The sequence below is a fragment of the Macrobrachium nipponense genome, chromosome 31 (genome assembly GCF_015104395.2).
Source record: "Macrobrachium nipponense isolate FS-2020 chromosome 31, ASM1510439v2, whole genome shotgun sequence".
Lineage (NCBI taxonomy): Eukaryota > Metazoa > Arthropoda > Malacostraca > Decapoda > Palaemonidae > Macrobrachium > Macrobrachium nipponense.
In genome coordinates, this window is record NC_061093.1 from 56,209,001 (window position 1) to 56,224,421 (window position 15,421).

Consider the following 15,421-nt stretch of genomic DNA (forward strand, 5'->3'; position numbering starts at 1 on the left):
TTTAGGAATAAGTGATTATCACTGTTTTGTGATCCTGTAAAATTTCCGACGACTTGTTTTCATCGTTTGTTGTAAGATTTCAACAGAATACAATTAGAAACAACGACGTCAACAGCCGGCTTTTCTTTCTCCAACACTTCTTGGATGTTTGTACGAAGTGTTAATCTTATGTTAAAAACAAGAACAATTGAACACCTGGGAATAGCAGCGCAATTAAATGATGCTTAAACGACGGTTTTTGCCAAGTTAAGGAGAAATGTATTGTAGTAGCGATAACAGTTCCAGCCAAACTCGCTAATTGGGGGTTGTCAGTGGGTTTATTTTGAAACTGAAATTCCCCGGGGTTCCGAAGTATTTTGTGAATTAACCTCTAACCTTCCAGGTTGCTACGTTGTTGGAGATTAAGCTGGCCTTATGCCAGCACGGGCTCTTGCTCATAGAGCAGCCCGTAGATATATCAAGTTTGGCACCCCATTAGAACCCATTAGAAATAGTTTCAAGTTGTCACCCCATTAGAAACAGATATTTTAAGTTTGTCACCCCATTAGAAATAGATATTTTAAGTTTGTCACCCCATTAGAAACAGATATTTCAATTTTGTCACCCAATTTGAAACAGATATTTGAAGTTTGTCACCCCATTATAAATAGATATTTGAAGTTTGTCACCCCATTAGAAATAGAACCAAGATGATTTTGGTAAGACTTTCTGTCTCAGTCTCTTAAAAAACAATAATAAAAAAATCGTGAATGAATGGAAGAGTTCATGGCTGATATATTCATTCACAAAAAAAGAGAGGGGTGGGAATGAATGAATCTCCCATCTACGGTGTAAAGCAGACTTCATTCACAATGTTTTTATATGCTTTTATCAGGAACTGGGAGGGTTTTCTGTAGACCAGCCAGGATGCATTAGGCGAAATACGCTGACCTTTTGTGGTGAACCTGAAAACGCCGGAGTTCGAGAGGGAGTCGTCTCTCTCTCTCTCTCTCTCTCTCTCTCTCTCTCTCTCTCTCTCTTCCCCTTTAGTTGCCAGGTAGCGTTCAGCCCTGAAAAATGATAATGGTGCTGAAGCTAGTTCGTCTTCCGCTCATTTTCAAGGTTGTCCAGTTTCGTATTATTAGAAAACACTCATACATGTATGCACATTCTATTCGAGCCACAAATGTCCTTTAATATCTAATTCGCTCTACCTCGGAATTGATATATTTTCATATATGTAAACCGAAGGGAAATTTTTTAGTTGATAATAATCTCGTCCTCGTGGGTTCGAACCACCGTCCAGCGGACAGAGACGAAATCAAGGCGTGATGTGATAATTATTCATGTATACACATATGAACACAAACGCTCACACACACAAGCACACGCATGCACGCGCACCGATATACACAATCACAAATATACATATACATATATAATATGCAAATTCCTGTGGTATTCGCATATTATATACGTATGTATACGTGTATGTGTGATGATGTATATCGGTGCGTGTGAATGCGTGTGCTTGTGTGTGAGCGTTTGTTTAAATGTGTATACATGAATAATTATCACATCTTAGTGATTTTTTCAGCATACACATATATATAATTGTGTGTGTGAGTTGTTGCATCAACTCATTTTTGGATACATTGATTTTCCAGCCCATTCCTTCCATTCCAGGTATCGTCAAACCCGAGGAGAGCCTGGAACACCGAAGAGACGTCTTCGGCGCCAACGTCATTCCCCCGAAAGCTCCGAAGAGCTTTTTGCATCTGGTATGGGAGGCAATGAAGGACACGACGCTCATCATCCTGCAGGTCGCAGCTGTCGTCAGTATCGTCTTGTCTTTCTTCGAAGCTGGGGAGGAGGTCAAGGGTAAGAGTGGAATTTCTTTTTTCTTGATTTATGAACCCAAGTGACCTCAGATGATGTATCTCCCTGTTCAAATATCTCTGAAGTATTGGAAGTCACATTGACGTATATGTGTGTTGCTCAGTGGAGAGGAAAGTTCTGTCTATGCTTTGTCAGTCATAATGATGAGATGTCATGGTACCTACCTCTGCTTCTCCCTGTTTATACCTTTAACCGAACTGATACTTTTTTTTTATTAACTGCTGTACGCTTAACCTTCCTGATACCCAAGCATTCCCTCTTGTGCGCTCTAGGTATTTAATCCAACTGGTACCTCTGTGTTCCCAATGTATACTTAAACCACTGGTACCTATACTCTGCTTTTTTTTCCCATTTGTCCATCCGCCTTTGGTGTTTGCGCATGGTAACACTGCGTCCCGGGCTTTAAATAATATCCTATTTCGGATCTTCGCATACGGTAAATTATTAAAAAACTTTTCATTTGCAAATATACACCCAGATATTCTTTTATTTACCTAAAACTTACACATAGCGTAACTATTTAAAGCCCGAGACGCAGTGTTAACATGCGAAAACACCACAGGAGGATGGACATGTGGAAAAAAACAGAGTATAGGTATCGCCCCTTCGTGCTTTCTGCACTCAACCTACCCAGTATACCCCTGTGTCCCCATTGTGCAGTCGACCCATTTATACTTCTTACCTCTTAGTGCCCTCTACCCTAAAGCTTTTGAAACACCCTATAAGTTTTGTCCGCGTAACATTGATTTAGAAAGCCAAGTAAAGTGTCTTTAATCCTTTCATTCTTTTACAGGTTTACAGGTCGTGGTATAGTGAAGTTCGTTTGTTTGGGTCTAAAATGAAATAACGTTTCCTTCATTGTTTTCATAGCCACTACTACTGTTGATATTTCTCCCTTCGACTCCAACTACCTGATGTCTCAAATACATTATATCATTTTGTCGACTACCTGATATCTCAAATAAATTCATTATGTCATTCTGTCATTCAGTCCATCCCTACCAAATCGTTTTTGAATTATTTTTCCTCTTCAAAAACACCCCAATTATGATTAAGGATCATCCGTTGATTATCCACGAGTGATAACAGCTATCCATCGTTCTCATTTCCCCACTCACATTTTTCCTCTCCGTCTCTGATCTTCATCCCCAGGCTTACTTATTTTCCCCCTTAATACTGTGTTTCTTCGTCTCTTGTCTCGCGCTGCTCTTTCTCTCATCTACTTGATGACTTAGTGATGTCATATACATCTAAAACCTGTCAAGCCACCTGTCCATTGTTTGCCCCCTTTGTGGAGAAAGTCCTTGTCTCATAATCCTTCGTGTTTTTCCTTCCTGCAGAAAAAAGTCACGAGCCTTCGATCTTGGTGGATGAGGGCGGTAAGGATTCTGTCTGTATGTGTTCGATTTTTTTCCTAGGCATCCAAATGCATTTTACTAAAGCACGTCGTTGACAATGTGATAAACAGTGATGCTTAACTTGCTGGTTAAGATACTAATACTCTCTATAAAGTATGTACTATATTACATTCACTACACATAACATTTATACATAATTTTTGCATGACCAGTAAAGCATGATGTAGGTTCACATGATAAAATGTGTCAAAACATGTATTTTGCTGCAATGTAAATTCAAATATTCACATATTTGCCACTTAAAACATCTCTAAAAAGGTATTTTCACGTAGGTTCACATGATAAAATGTTGAAAAACATGTATTTTACTGCAGTGTAAACTCAAATATTCACATATTCACCACTTAAAACATCTCTAAAAAAAAGTATTTTCACCCCATTAAACTTCTAGCAGGTGTCAGTTGCACTCATTTTTCAGACAATTTAATTCGACATAAAAATGATGACATCGAGTTATTTTAGGTCAGAGATTGTTCTTATTAATTTGCCTCGTAAGTAATATTCACTTATGAGGTCACGTGAGCATGAAGTGTAGCATTAACCATGATTGCAGGATAATTCTCGAAATTTAACATCCACTGCCTTTGCTTCGTGTGATGGATCAATAAAGGTCTTTCTAGATGTTCTAATTTATATGTTCACAGTTCTAAAGTATTTTAGATTATATAAAGTGAAATTTAAAAGGCATTGCGTCTATAAACGTAATTCTTCGATCAAGTTTGTTTTCGTGGCTCTAATTTGGAATGTTTGCATGATGGTTCTGATTAGATGTAAATATTTTTTTACGATTCTATCATGACTTCAAAATCCTTGCATGACCATACTAATAATATGTACTAACTAAAGTATCCAAGTTGTATGTGCGTGTGTGTTATTCTAAAAAAATACTGCCTAACATATTCTAAAATCACTCAGTTGTTATGTGTCACTCTTTAAAATAATCCAACAAAAACATGCATGAATCTAGAATAATTACTTACATGATATTTGCACGATAGTGTCACCACTTAAAATGATTATATAAAATTCTCATTACACTATGAATCCATTTTTCCTCGAGTACTCGTCACTGGAGACCTATTTAAACAGTATCCCGGGATAAGTAGCTAATGATAACAGTTTTAATCAGTATCTTCAGCTAGTACTGTCTGCTTTTATAATAATAATTATAATAATAATAATAATAATAATAATAATAATAATAATAATAATAATAATGTGGCGCCGTGGAGGAGTGGGTTAGGTCAAGTTAAGCAACATAGTGGCTGGTCAGTCGTTGGATGGGTGACCGCTCTCCTCGGCGTTGATTCCTTGGGAAAGGATCTTTGCCATAATTTCCTCAGTCTACTCAGCTGTAAATGAGTACCTATCCTGATGGGGTAGGGTCCAGCTATGTGTTAAATGCAAAACTCAGCAATGATGGAAAGAAATGAAGGTAATAAAACGACAACGACGTAAATGGAACCTCTGGCAACAGAGGAGCTTCGTCCGGCAACCAGGTATTCAACCCAATTGAAGGGGAAGACGGTCAGGTACTTGGAGGTCGTCATCCAGCAACTGATCACCACAACGACAATAATCAACAGCCTGAGATTGGAGCTACAGAGGCAAAAAAGGAAGAAATGGACAAAGAGAAGAAAATAATGAAATATGGAGATGCTACATCAGAGCAAGCAACCCGACGGAGGAGAGGTCATAGAAGAAGATTGGTCAACATCTGGAATGAGAGGGGGAATAAAAACACACCCCCCAAACAGAGCAGAGGCTGGCAGACCAAGTAGGAACATAAAGAAAAAGAACTGGCTCTCCCCAACAGAAAGAGAAGAACTGGAAAGGGAAATGTCACACGACAACGAGTTACACGAAGACGAACTGAGAGACGATGCCACAGAAGACGGACAGGGAGGATGAGGTATCAAACAACGACACACGAAGAACACGGACGACGAAGTAACAGAGAGGACGGAATGGGTAGAAAAGATTGAGACAATGGATGGAGCCAGATACAGAGAGAATAAAGATCCCCTCCCCCCAATGAAAGCTACAAACACAAGAAATTAAGGGAGAAAACAGTGAGGTCAATGAAATAATGGGCATAATACACACCACCAGTATCACAGAAACAAATAACTTGGCATATGCAGGAGCAAGATTAGCAGCAGAACTGATGGGGATTCGAACACCAACACCACCAGCACAACCAAACCAACAGAAACCAAAACAGCAAACCTCCTTGGAAAAGGCGCCTGGAAAAGCAAATCATGGTGATGAGATCTGACTTGAGTAAACTGAAAGAGATGGCAGAAAAAGGCTAAGAAGCAAGAAAACAAAAAAAAAGGGAGGAACTCAACGAGAAATACAAAGTACAAGAGAGGGGACTAAACAACACAATAGAAGATGTAAAACAGAGGCTTAAGGCCAAAGCACATTAGATCCAACGTACATGAACAGGAATAAGGGATACCAACAGAAACAAACTATTCGCAACCAACCAGAAAAGACTATACAGCCAACTAAGAGGGGAAGACAACCACCCAGAAATTCCTGAAGCCGAACCAAGTAAGAGACTCTGGGAAAACATATGGAGCAATCCGGTATCACACAACAAACATGCAACATGGCTCAGGAAGTCAAGGAAGAAGAAACAGGGAGAATAAAACAAAGATTCACAGAGATCACGACAGACACAGTCAGGGACACCAAACCTAAAGGAAATGCCAAACTGGAAAGCCCCAGGTCCACGATGAAGTCCATGGATACTGGGCTCAAAAGAAAAACTTCAAGGCCCTACACCACGAATAGCAGAACAACTCCAGCATTGTATCTCAAATCACCAAGCACCCAAATGGATGACCACAGGAAGAACATCCTTAGTACAAAAAAGACAAGAGTAAGGGCAAATATAGCCAGTAACTTACAGGCCTATCACCTTGTCTACCAATAATGTGGGAAGTTACTAACAGGTATCATCAGTGAAAGGCGATACAACTACCTAGAGGAGACAAACACCATCCCCCACCAACAGAAAGGCTGCAGAAGGAAGTGTAGGGCGCAAAAGAACCAGCTCCTGATAGACAAAATGGTAATGAAGAACAGTAGGAGAAGGAAAACAACCTAAGCATGGCATGGATAGACTATAAGAAAGCCTTCGACATGATACCACCACCAACATGTCTAATAGAATGCCCAGAAAATTATGGGGCAGAGGAAAACACCATCAGCTTCCTCAACAAAATACAATGCGCAACTGGGAATACAATACTTTACAAGCTCCTGCAATAAGAACTAGTTAACAGAGGTTAATTAATTCAGGAGGAGGGATCTTCCAGGGCGACTCACTGTCCCACTACTCTTCGTAGTAGCCATGATTCCCATGACAAAAGTACTACAGAAGATGGATGCCGGGTGACCAACTCAAGAAAAGAGGCAACAGAATCAACCATCTGATGTTCATGGACGACATCAAGCTGTATGGTAAGAGCATCAAGGAAATAGATACCCTAATCCAGACTGTAAGGATTGTATCTGGGGACATCAGGATGGAGTTTGGAATAGAAAAATGCGCCTTAGTCAACATACAAAAACAAAAAGGCAAAGTAACGAGAACTGAAGGGATAAAGCTACCGATTGGGGGAGCAACATCAAACACATACCTGGGAATAATGGAAGGAGGGGATATAAAACACCAAGAGATGAAGGACACGATCAGGAAAGAATATATGCAGAGACTCAAGGCGATACTCAAGTCAAAACTCAACGCCGGAAATATGATAAAAGCCATAAACACATGGGCAGTGCCAGTAATCAGATACAGCGCAGGAATAGTGGAATGGACGAAGGCAGAACTCCGCAGCATAGAACAGAAAACCAGGAAACATATGACAATACAAACAAACACTACACCCAAGAGCAAATACGGACAGATATACATATCACGAAAGGAAGGAGGGAGAGGACTCTAAGTATAGAGGACTGCGTAAACATCGAGAACAGAGCACTGGGCAGCAATTATCTGAAAACCAGTGAAGACGAGTGGCTAAAGAGTGCATGGGAAGAAGGACTGATAAAAGTAGACGAAGACCCAGAAAATAGAAATATACAGAGACAGGAGAAAGACAGAAAGAACAGAGGACTGGCACAACAAACCAATGCACCGGGGGCGGACAATACATGAGACAGACTAAAGAATAGCCAGCGATGACAATTGGCAATGGCTACAGAGGGGAGAGCTAAAGAAGGAAACTGAAGGAATGATAACAGCGGCACAAGATCAGGCCCTAAGAACCAGGTATGTTCAAAGAACGATAGACGGAAATAACATCTCTCCCATATGTAGGAAGTGCAGTACGAAAAAAATGAAACCATAAACCACCATAGCAAGTGAATGGCCGGCACTTGCACAGAACCAGTACAAAAAGAGGCATGATTCAGTAGCAAAGCCCCTCCACTGGCAGCCTGTGCAAGAAACATCAGCTACTTGCAGTAATAAGTGGTACGAGCACCAACCTGAAGGAGTGATAGAAAACGATCAGCAAAGATCCTTCTGGGACTATGGTATCAGAACGGATAGGGTGATACGTGCAAACAGACCAGACGTGACGTTGATTGACAAAGTCAAGAAGAAAGTATCACTCATTTTTTTGGGGATTGATGTGGCCGCAATACCATGGGACACCAGAGTTGAAGAGAAAGAGAGGAAAAAAAAATTTAAAAAAAGGATAAGTATCAAGATCTGAAATAGAAATAAGAAGGATATGGGATATGCCAGTGGAAATCGTACCCATAATCATAGGAGCACTAGGCACGATCCCAAGATCCCTGAAAAGGAATCTAGAAAAACTAGAGGCTGAAGTAGCTCCAGGACTCATGCAGAAAGAGTGTGATCCTAGAAACGGCACACATAGTAAGAAAAGTGATGGACTCCTAAGGAGGCAGGATGCAACCCGAACCCCACACATAAAATACCACCCAGTCGAATTGGAGGACTGTGATAGAGCAAAAAAAAAAAAAAAAAAAATTATAATAATAATAATAGATACCCTAATCCAGACTGTAAGGATTGATATCTGGGACATCAGGATGGAGTTTGGAATAGAAAAATGCACCTTAGTCAACATACAAAAAGGCAAAGTAACGAGGAACTGAAGGGATAAAGCTACCAGATGGGAGCAACATCAAACACATAGATGAGACAGGATACAAATACCTGGGAATAATGGAAGGAGGAGATATAAAACACCAAGAGATGAAGGACACGATCAGGAAAGAATATATGCAGAGACTCAAGGCGATACTCAAGTCAAAACTCAACGCCGGAAATATGATAAAGCCATAAACACATGGGCAGTGCCAGTAATCAGATACAGCGTAGAATAGTGGAATGGACGAAGGCAGAACTCCGCAGCATAGATCAGAAAACCAAGAAAACAAATGACAATACACAAAGCACTACACCCAAGAACAAATACGGACCGACTATACATAACACGAAAGGAAGGAGGGAGAGGATACTAAAAGTATAGAGGACTGCGTCCAACATCGAAAACAGAGCACTGGGGCAATATCTGAAAACCAGTGAAGACGAGTGGCTAAAGAGTGCATGGGAAGAAGGACTAATAAAAGTAGACGAAGACCCAGAAATATACAGAGAAGGAGAAAGACAGAAAGAACAGAGGACTGGCACAACAAACCAATGCACGGACAATACATGAGATAGACTAAAGAACTAGCCAGCGATGACAATTGGCAATGACTACAGAGGGGAGAGCTAAAGAAGGAAACTGAAGGAATGATAACAGCGGCACAAGATCAGGCCCTAAGAACAGATATGTTCAAAGTATGATAGATGGAAATAACATCTCTCCCATATGTAGGAAGTGCAATACGAAAAATGAAACCATAAACCACATAGCAAGTGAATGCCGGCACTTGCACAGAACCAGTACAAAAAGAGGCATGATTCAGTGGCAAAAGCCCTCCACTGGAGCGTGCAAGAGACATTTCAGCTACCTTGCAGTAATAAGTGGTGCGAGCACCAACTTGAAGGAGTGATAGAAAACCATCAGGCAAAGATCCTCTGGGACTATGGTATCAGAACGGATAGGGTGATACGTGCAAACAGACCAGACGTGACGTTGATGACAAAGTCAAGAAGAAAGTATCACTCATTGATTTGTCGCAATACCATGGGACACCAGAGTTGAAGAAAAGAGAGGGAAAAAAGAGAGGGAAAAAGTGTCAAGGATCGAAAATAGAAATAAGAAGGATATGGGATAGAAGGTGCCAGATTGGAAATCGCACCATAAATCATAGGAGCATAGGCACGATCCAAGATCCCTGAAAAGGAATCTAGAAAAACTAGAGGCTGAAGTAGACTCCAGGACTCATGCAGAAGAGTGTGATCCTAGAAACGGCACACATAGTAAGAAAAAGTGATGGAACTCCTAGAAGGAGGCAGGAGCAACCCTGGAACCCCACACTATAAATACCAACCCAGTCGAATTGGAGGACTGTGATAGAGAAAAAAAAAAAATAATAATAATAATAATGAACTAAGGAACCTCCGTAACGAAGCTATAATACTGACAATTAAAAGGCACAGTAGTGTTAAAATATATTATTGTACAATGCTAAGAATTACTAGGAGAGACTTTCGGATACTGCTCCGTATGTGGTAGGACTGAATAGGGATACGGAGCAGTATCCGAAAGTCTCTCCTAGTAAATTTTTAGCATTGTACAATAATATATTTTGACACTATTGTGGCTTTTAATTGTCAATAATAATAATAATAATAATAATAATAATAATAATAATAATAATAATAGAAAACGATCAGGCAAAGATCCTCTGGGACCATGGTATCAGAACAGATAGGGTGATACGTGCAAATAGACCAGACGTGACGTTGATTGACAAAGTCAAGAAGAAAGTATCACTCATTGATGTCGCATTACCATGGACGCCAGAGTTGAAGAGAAAGAGAGGGAAAAAATGGATAAGTATCAAGATCGAAAATAGAAATATATGAAGGATATGGGATATTGCCAGTGGAAATTGTACCATTATCATAGGAACACTAGGCCACGATCCCAAGATCCCTGAAAAGGAATCTAGAAAAACTAGAGGCTGAAGTAGCTCCAGGACTCATGCAGAACAGTGTGATCCTAGAAACGGCGCACATAGTAAGAAAAACAAAAAGTGATGGAACTCCTAAGGAGGCAGGATGCAACCCGGATCCCCACACTATAAATACCACCCAGTCGAATTGGAGGACTGTGATAGACAACAACAACAAAATAAATAAATATAATAATAATAATAATAATAATAATAATAATAATAATAATAATAATAATTCATGTCTTGATATCACGTCCGTTATGAGGCTTCTGACCTGACCTGTTTTTTCTGCGATTATATCCTTAGTATCGTTTGCAAGGACAACTTCATGAAGAACTGTTATTAGAGTTATCTTATTATTAATTGAACATGGTAATCCCTTAATATACATAAGTGCTCTATTGAAAAGTTATGCCTCGTAGTGAATATAATTCTTGACACTTGATATCCTTAAATCAAAACCGTTCATCTCCGCCCCTCAAAACAAAATGCCCTAAGAAGTAATTCATGAATTATTGACGTTTAAAACACTCTTTTCTAAGAAACTTTATAAGGGATCAGAAAAAGTTATATAGTTTTTTATATTAAAAGTACCGCCCTTCAAAACAAGGTGCCCTAAGGAGTAATTCATGAATTATTGACGCTTAAAACACTCGTATCTAAGAAGCTTTATAAGGATCAGAAAAAAACAGTTTTTTTTTTTAAATAAAAGCACCGCCCATCAAAAAAGGTTCCCTAAGAGGGTAATTCATGAATTATTGACGTTTAAAACACTCGTATCTAAGAAACTTTATAAGAAATATAAAAAAAATATATTTTTTTATATTATTAGCAGCTCGAAGAGCAAGTACTGAGAAACTTTATAAGGGATCAGAATAAATAGGTTTTTTTTTTTTATAATAAAAGCACCGCCCATGAAAACAAGATGCCCTTAGAAGTAATTTATGAATTATTGACGCTTAAAACACTCGTATCTAAGAGACTTTATAAGAAACATAAAAAAAATGGTTTTTTTATATTGATAGTAGCTCTAAGAGCAAGTACTGAAACGACAAGATCGCATGACATTCGTTCATTGCATGTCGGCCGCTGTATACGTGGAACAGATGATGTGAATTCCTCCTGCTATTAAATTTATGGAGATGACGCATGAACCTATTGATTTCACACTATGGGTCCTTCAGGAATGCTCAAATATTATTCTGTCAAATTGAGCGAGAAGACCTGATGTGTGTGTAAGGTGGAGTGGATTACAAAAAAAAAAAAAAAAAAAACAGGCTTTAGGGAGAAACTGAATCGTTTAGACACATTGTTTTTTATTTTTTATTTTTTTTGTCGGGAGATACTGTGTATTAAAAGTAGATATTTTAAAAAAGAGTAAATCATTTAAATGTATTTTTACAACGCATAATAATCTTTTGAAAAATCACAGTCCTTGTTAGTGATGATTTTGTTAGCATTATTTATCATAAAAAAAATCAGGTTTTCGGGAGATAGTGTGAATTAAAAGTAGATATTTTAAAAAAGAGTAAATCATTTAAATGTATTTTTGCAACGCACGATAATCTTTCAAAAAATCACAGTCCTTGTTAGTGATGATTTTGTTAGTCCTTATTAGTGATAACTTTGTTAGCATTATTTATTTATCAGAAAATGTTAAGTGAGATAAAAATGACTTATTAAATTAGGCTGCTTGCCTTATGCTAGCATGGGCTTTTTGCATTTAAAAACAACACATAATTGAAATAATTGCAATCTTCGTTTTATAGAATACTTAAAAATTGATGAAGTCTGTTTTTTTTTTTTTTTAGAGAATTTTTATTTAATCACTAGAAAAAAGCAAAACAAAACAACTCTGTTGAACAAATAAATATCAAGTAAGGTTGTATCACACGCATAAATTCATTTATACATATATGTAATAGTGGTAATCTTCTTAGGGACGAAGATATGGCAATTCAGTTGTATTCCACATAAGCAAATGAAAATTGTATATCTCAGAAAATTCCCAACGGACCCTCTTCTTGGAGCGTTTATTAATAAATGCTCTAAGAAGAGCCCCATTGGAAGACGAAAATTGGGCATTTTCTAAGCTAAAACCATTTTTATTTCCCCCATTGGAATACAACTGAACATATATATAAGTACGAACAATACCCCGATTAACAAATTTTTATGATTCGTTTTCCTTGGAAAAATGGACTGACGTTTTTTTCTATCACAGGCGAACAATCCGAGAGGGCGCCCCCGTGGCTTGAGGGCGTGGCCATTATAGCAGCGGTTGTTGTCGTTGTCTTTGTTACTGCTTTTAATGACTACAGGTAAGATAGAGCTCTCTCCCTCTCTCTCTCTCTCTCTCAAAGTTCAAGTTACAATATGGCAAAGTTATGTTTATTGAGGATTTCCAGGAATTGTGTAACTGATGATGCTTTCTTATGTTATGCAAAATCCTTTCTATTTTTTCTACTGTTATCATACAATCAGAAGTGCCTGTGAAGTTTGTTTCTTAATTATTACAATCTTTTTTTATATTTTTTTCGCGTCTCAGTGGCGTGGTCGGTATGGTATTGGCTTACCACATGGGTGGCTGCGAGTTCGATTCACGGGCATTCTATTGAGATGCGAGAGATGTGTATTTCTGCTGATTAGAATTCACTCTCGACGTGGTTCGGAAGTCACGAAAGCCGTTGGTTGGTCCCGTTGCTGAATAAACACTAGTTCCATGCAACGTAAAAACACCTTACAAACTAACAATCGTTTTTTTAACGTGGTTTCGTAGAATTTCCACAGAAATTGCCTAGCTTTTTTTTTCCTTTTTTTTTACTCTCTGGAAAGCTAATTCAGATTGTTTTGCTAAGTTGCTAACTTCATTTGCATGAATTGTAAGCGGAAGTCCTTAGACAATAGCTGCCTTTTTTTTCGTATTATCCCTTTTTTTTTAAATATATCGCATCATAACGCTGCCTTACAGACAGCAACAATTTCAGACATCGATACTATTCGATAGTGAGATGTTGCATTACAAGGCCTCGACTCTATATCTAGTTTAACGGCTCAATTAATTCTTCTAAATGCCTTCGTGAACAGTTTCAGGTTAATCGATGTTTATGGCATAAAGCGATGAAGTTGCTTTGACCCCGAAAGGAATTTATGGATAATGCAATGAAAAATAAAAATAAATAAAAAAAATTTAACACAGATGAGTAATCAAGATGGTTTTCCGTTATCGACTGCTAGTTTAACTCTAACGCTTTTATGAAACCAAATTTTAGTGAATATCTTTACTTAAGGTAAAAAAAAACTAAAAAAAAGTATAGACCACAACTATTTTTTTTTATTATGATAACGTCGACAAGTGCGTCAGGACAAAACTTTATTACTTTACTGTCACTGATTTGACTGGAAAAGTTTGGCAGTTTTGGCAAAATTGGAAAGTTTGTCTTGGTGTTTTCTCTCTGGAAAAGTTCTTCCGGTCAATATGTTGCTGTGTAAAATACTTTACTTTCGGTATTAAACTTTTTTTTTTCTATTAGCAGAAATATAGCCTACGCATATATACGGTAAATAGGCGCCTCAGTGGCGTGATCGATGTGGTCTTGGCCTTCCACCTCGGTGGTCGCGAGTTCGATCATCAGGCATTCCACTGAGTCGTTAAGAGATGTGTATTTCTGGTGATAGAAGTTCACTCTCGAAGTGGTTCGGAAGTCACGTAAAGCCGTTGGTCCCGTTGCTGTCAGACCTAAATTTTTATCAATACGTCCCCCGAGAATTACTAGAGAAAGAAATCGGTAACTTTCAGACACATTTTTTCTTTTGTTTTTATTCCAGCAAAGAGCGTCAGTTCCGTGGCCTGCAGAAAACCATCGAGAGCTCCTCGAAGTTCTCCGTTGTCAGGAACAGGAGCATCATTCAAATACCTTTGAGTGACATCGTAGTCGGGGACGTCTGCCAGGTAATAATCAAAGTTCTCATAAGATTCTTTCATTGAATATTATAGCTGTTTCAACGGCATTTAATTTATATGGAATCTTATCAATTCTTCTTATTTTCTTCTTATTGTCTTTTTCTCATCAGCATGTAGCTTTCATATTGCGTGTATATATATATATATATATATATATATATATATATATATATATTATATATATATATGTGTGTGTAGATAGATAGATAGATAGATAGTCTGCATATCTGGCGTCCCGCTACAATCCACAGATGATAATATATCATGCGTGTCAGTTATATACATGAAATTCGTACCTATAAGAACAAGCTTCAACAGCAATGAAAAGGAATCACTTTGTTAATCATTCATCCATAAATTTATTTTTTCAAAAATAGTAATATTACTCCAGAAATTTACATATACAGCAAAATTCAAAAATGCGAAATTATCCCTTAACGTAAGATACAGTACTTTATTGAGCGTTCCACAAAGAGTTCACTTTGCAGATAACTTATTGGGGAGCATAGCCAGTATTTATTGTCGACCCAGTGACTCATTAACTCAAATAGCTGTCAATAATAATGTTCGCGTAATGAGTCATTTTCTGTACGTATTCAGTAGTTACGGGGCAATTTTATAATGTTAACTGGTTGTCAATAGTTTTGCTAGGATAATGTCCACTTATATAAGAGCACATCACTCATTAGTATTCTCTTTGATGTTGTCAATTTTATGCTTTTTTTGCTGCTACGGTTTTTCTTCGGGATATAACCCCGCTTTGTTTATTACCCTTCTAAGTTAAAATATTCATTTTTATATACATTATATATAAATGTGTATATACATACACAAACATACTTAAATACACACATATTCCGCGGGAACCCATGTATGTACGTGATTTTAAACCAACAAACTATTTTCTTGTTAAATTTCTGTATCAGCCTCAACCTTAATTTTGAATTTAAATTGTTTTTCATTGACATTTGATGTATCTTATATTAATATTTCCCTCGCCTCTTTCTTTATTTTTTTTTCATCGGAGCCAAGTTTATTT

The 15,421-nt window shown here is 37.9% G+C and overlaps 1 protein-coding gene across 12 annotated transcripts in view; it reads left to right on the forward strand.

Annotated features, from left to right (window-relative positions):
* The window catches only part of LOC135206988 (plasma membrane calcium-transporting ATPase 3-like), a 127,583-nt gene that overhangs the window by 76,339 nt on the left and 35,823 nt on the right, over positions 1-15,421 (forward strand). For 8 of the 12 annotated variants that reach the window (XM_064238591.1, XM_064238593.1, XM_064238595.1 and 5 more), the window contains exons 3-6: positions 1,666-1,860; positions 3,219-3,272; positions 12,643-12,739; positions 14,247-14,370. In XM_064238591.1, coding sequence (XP_064094661.1) covers positions 1,666-1,860; positions 3,219-3,272; positions 12,643-12,739; positions 14,247-14,370 — 470 coding nt within the window. The remainder of the gene's footprint in view (positions 1-1,665; positions 1,861-3,218; positions 3,273-12,642; positions 12,740-14,246; positions 14,371-15,421) is intronic. The other 4 variants (XM_064238592.1, XM_064238602.1, XM_064238597.1 and 1 more) reach the window with 2 other exon arrangements.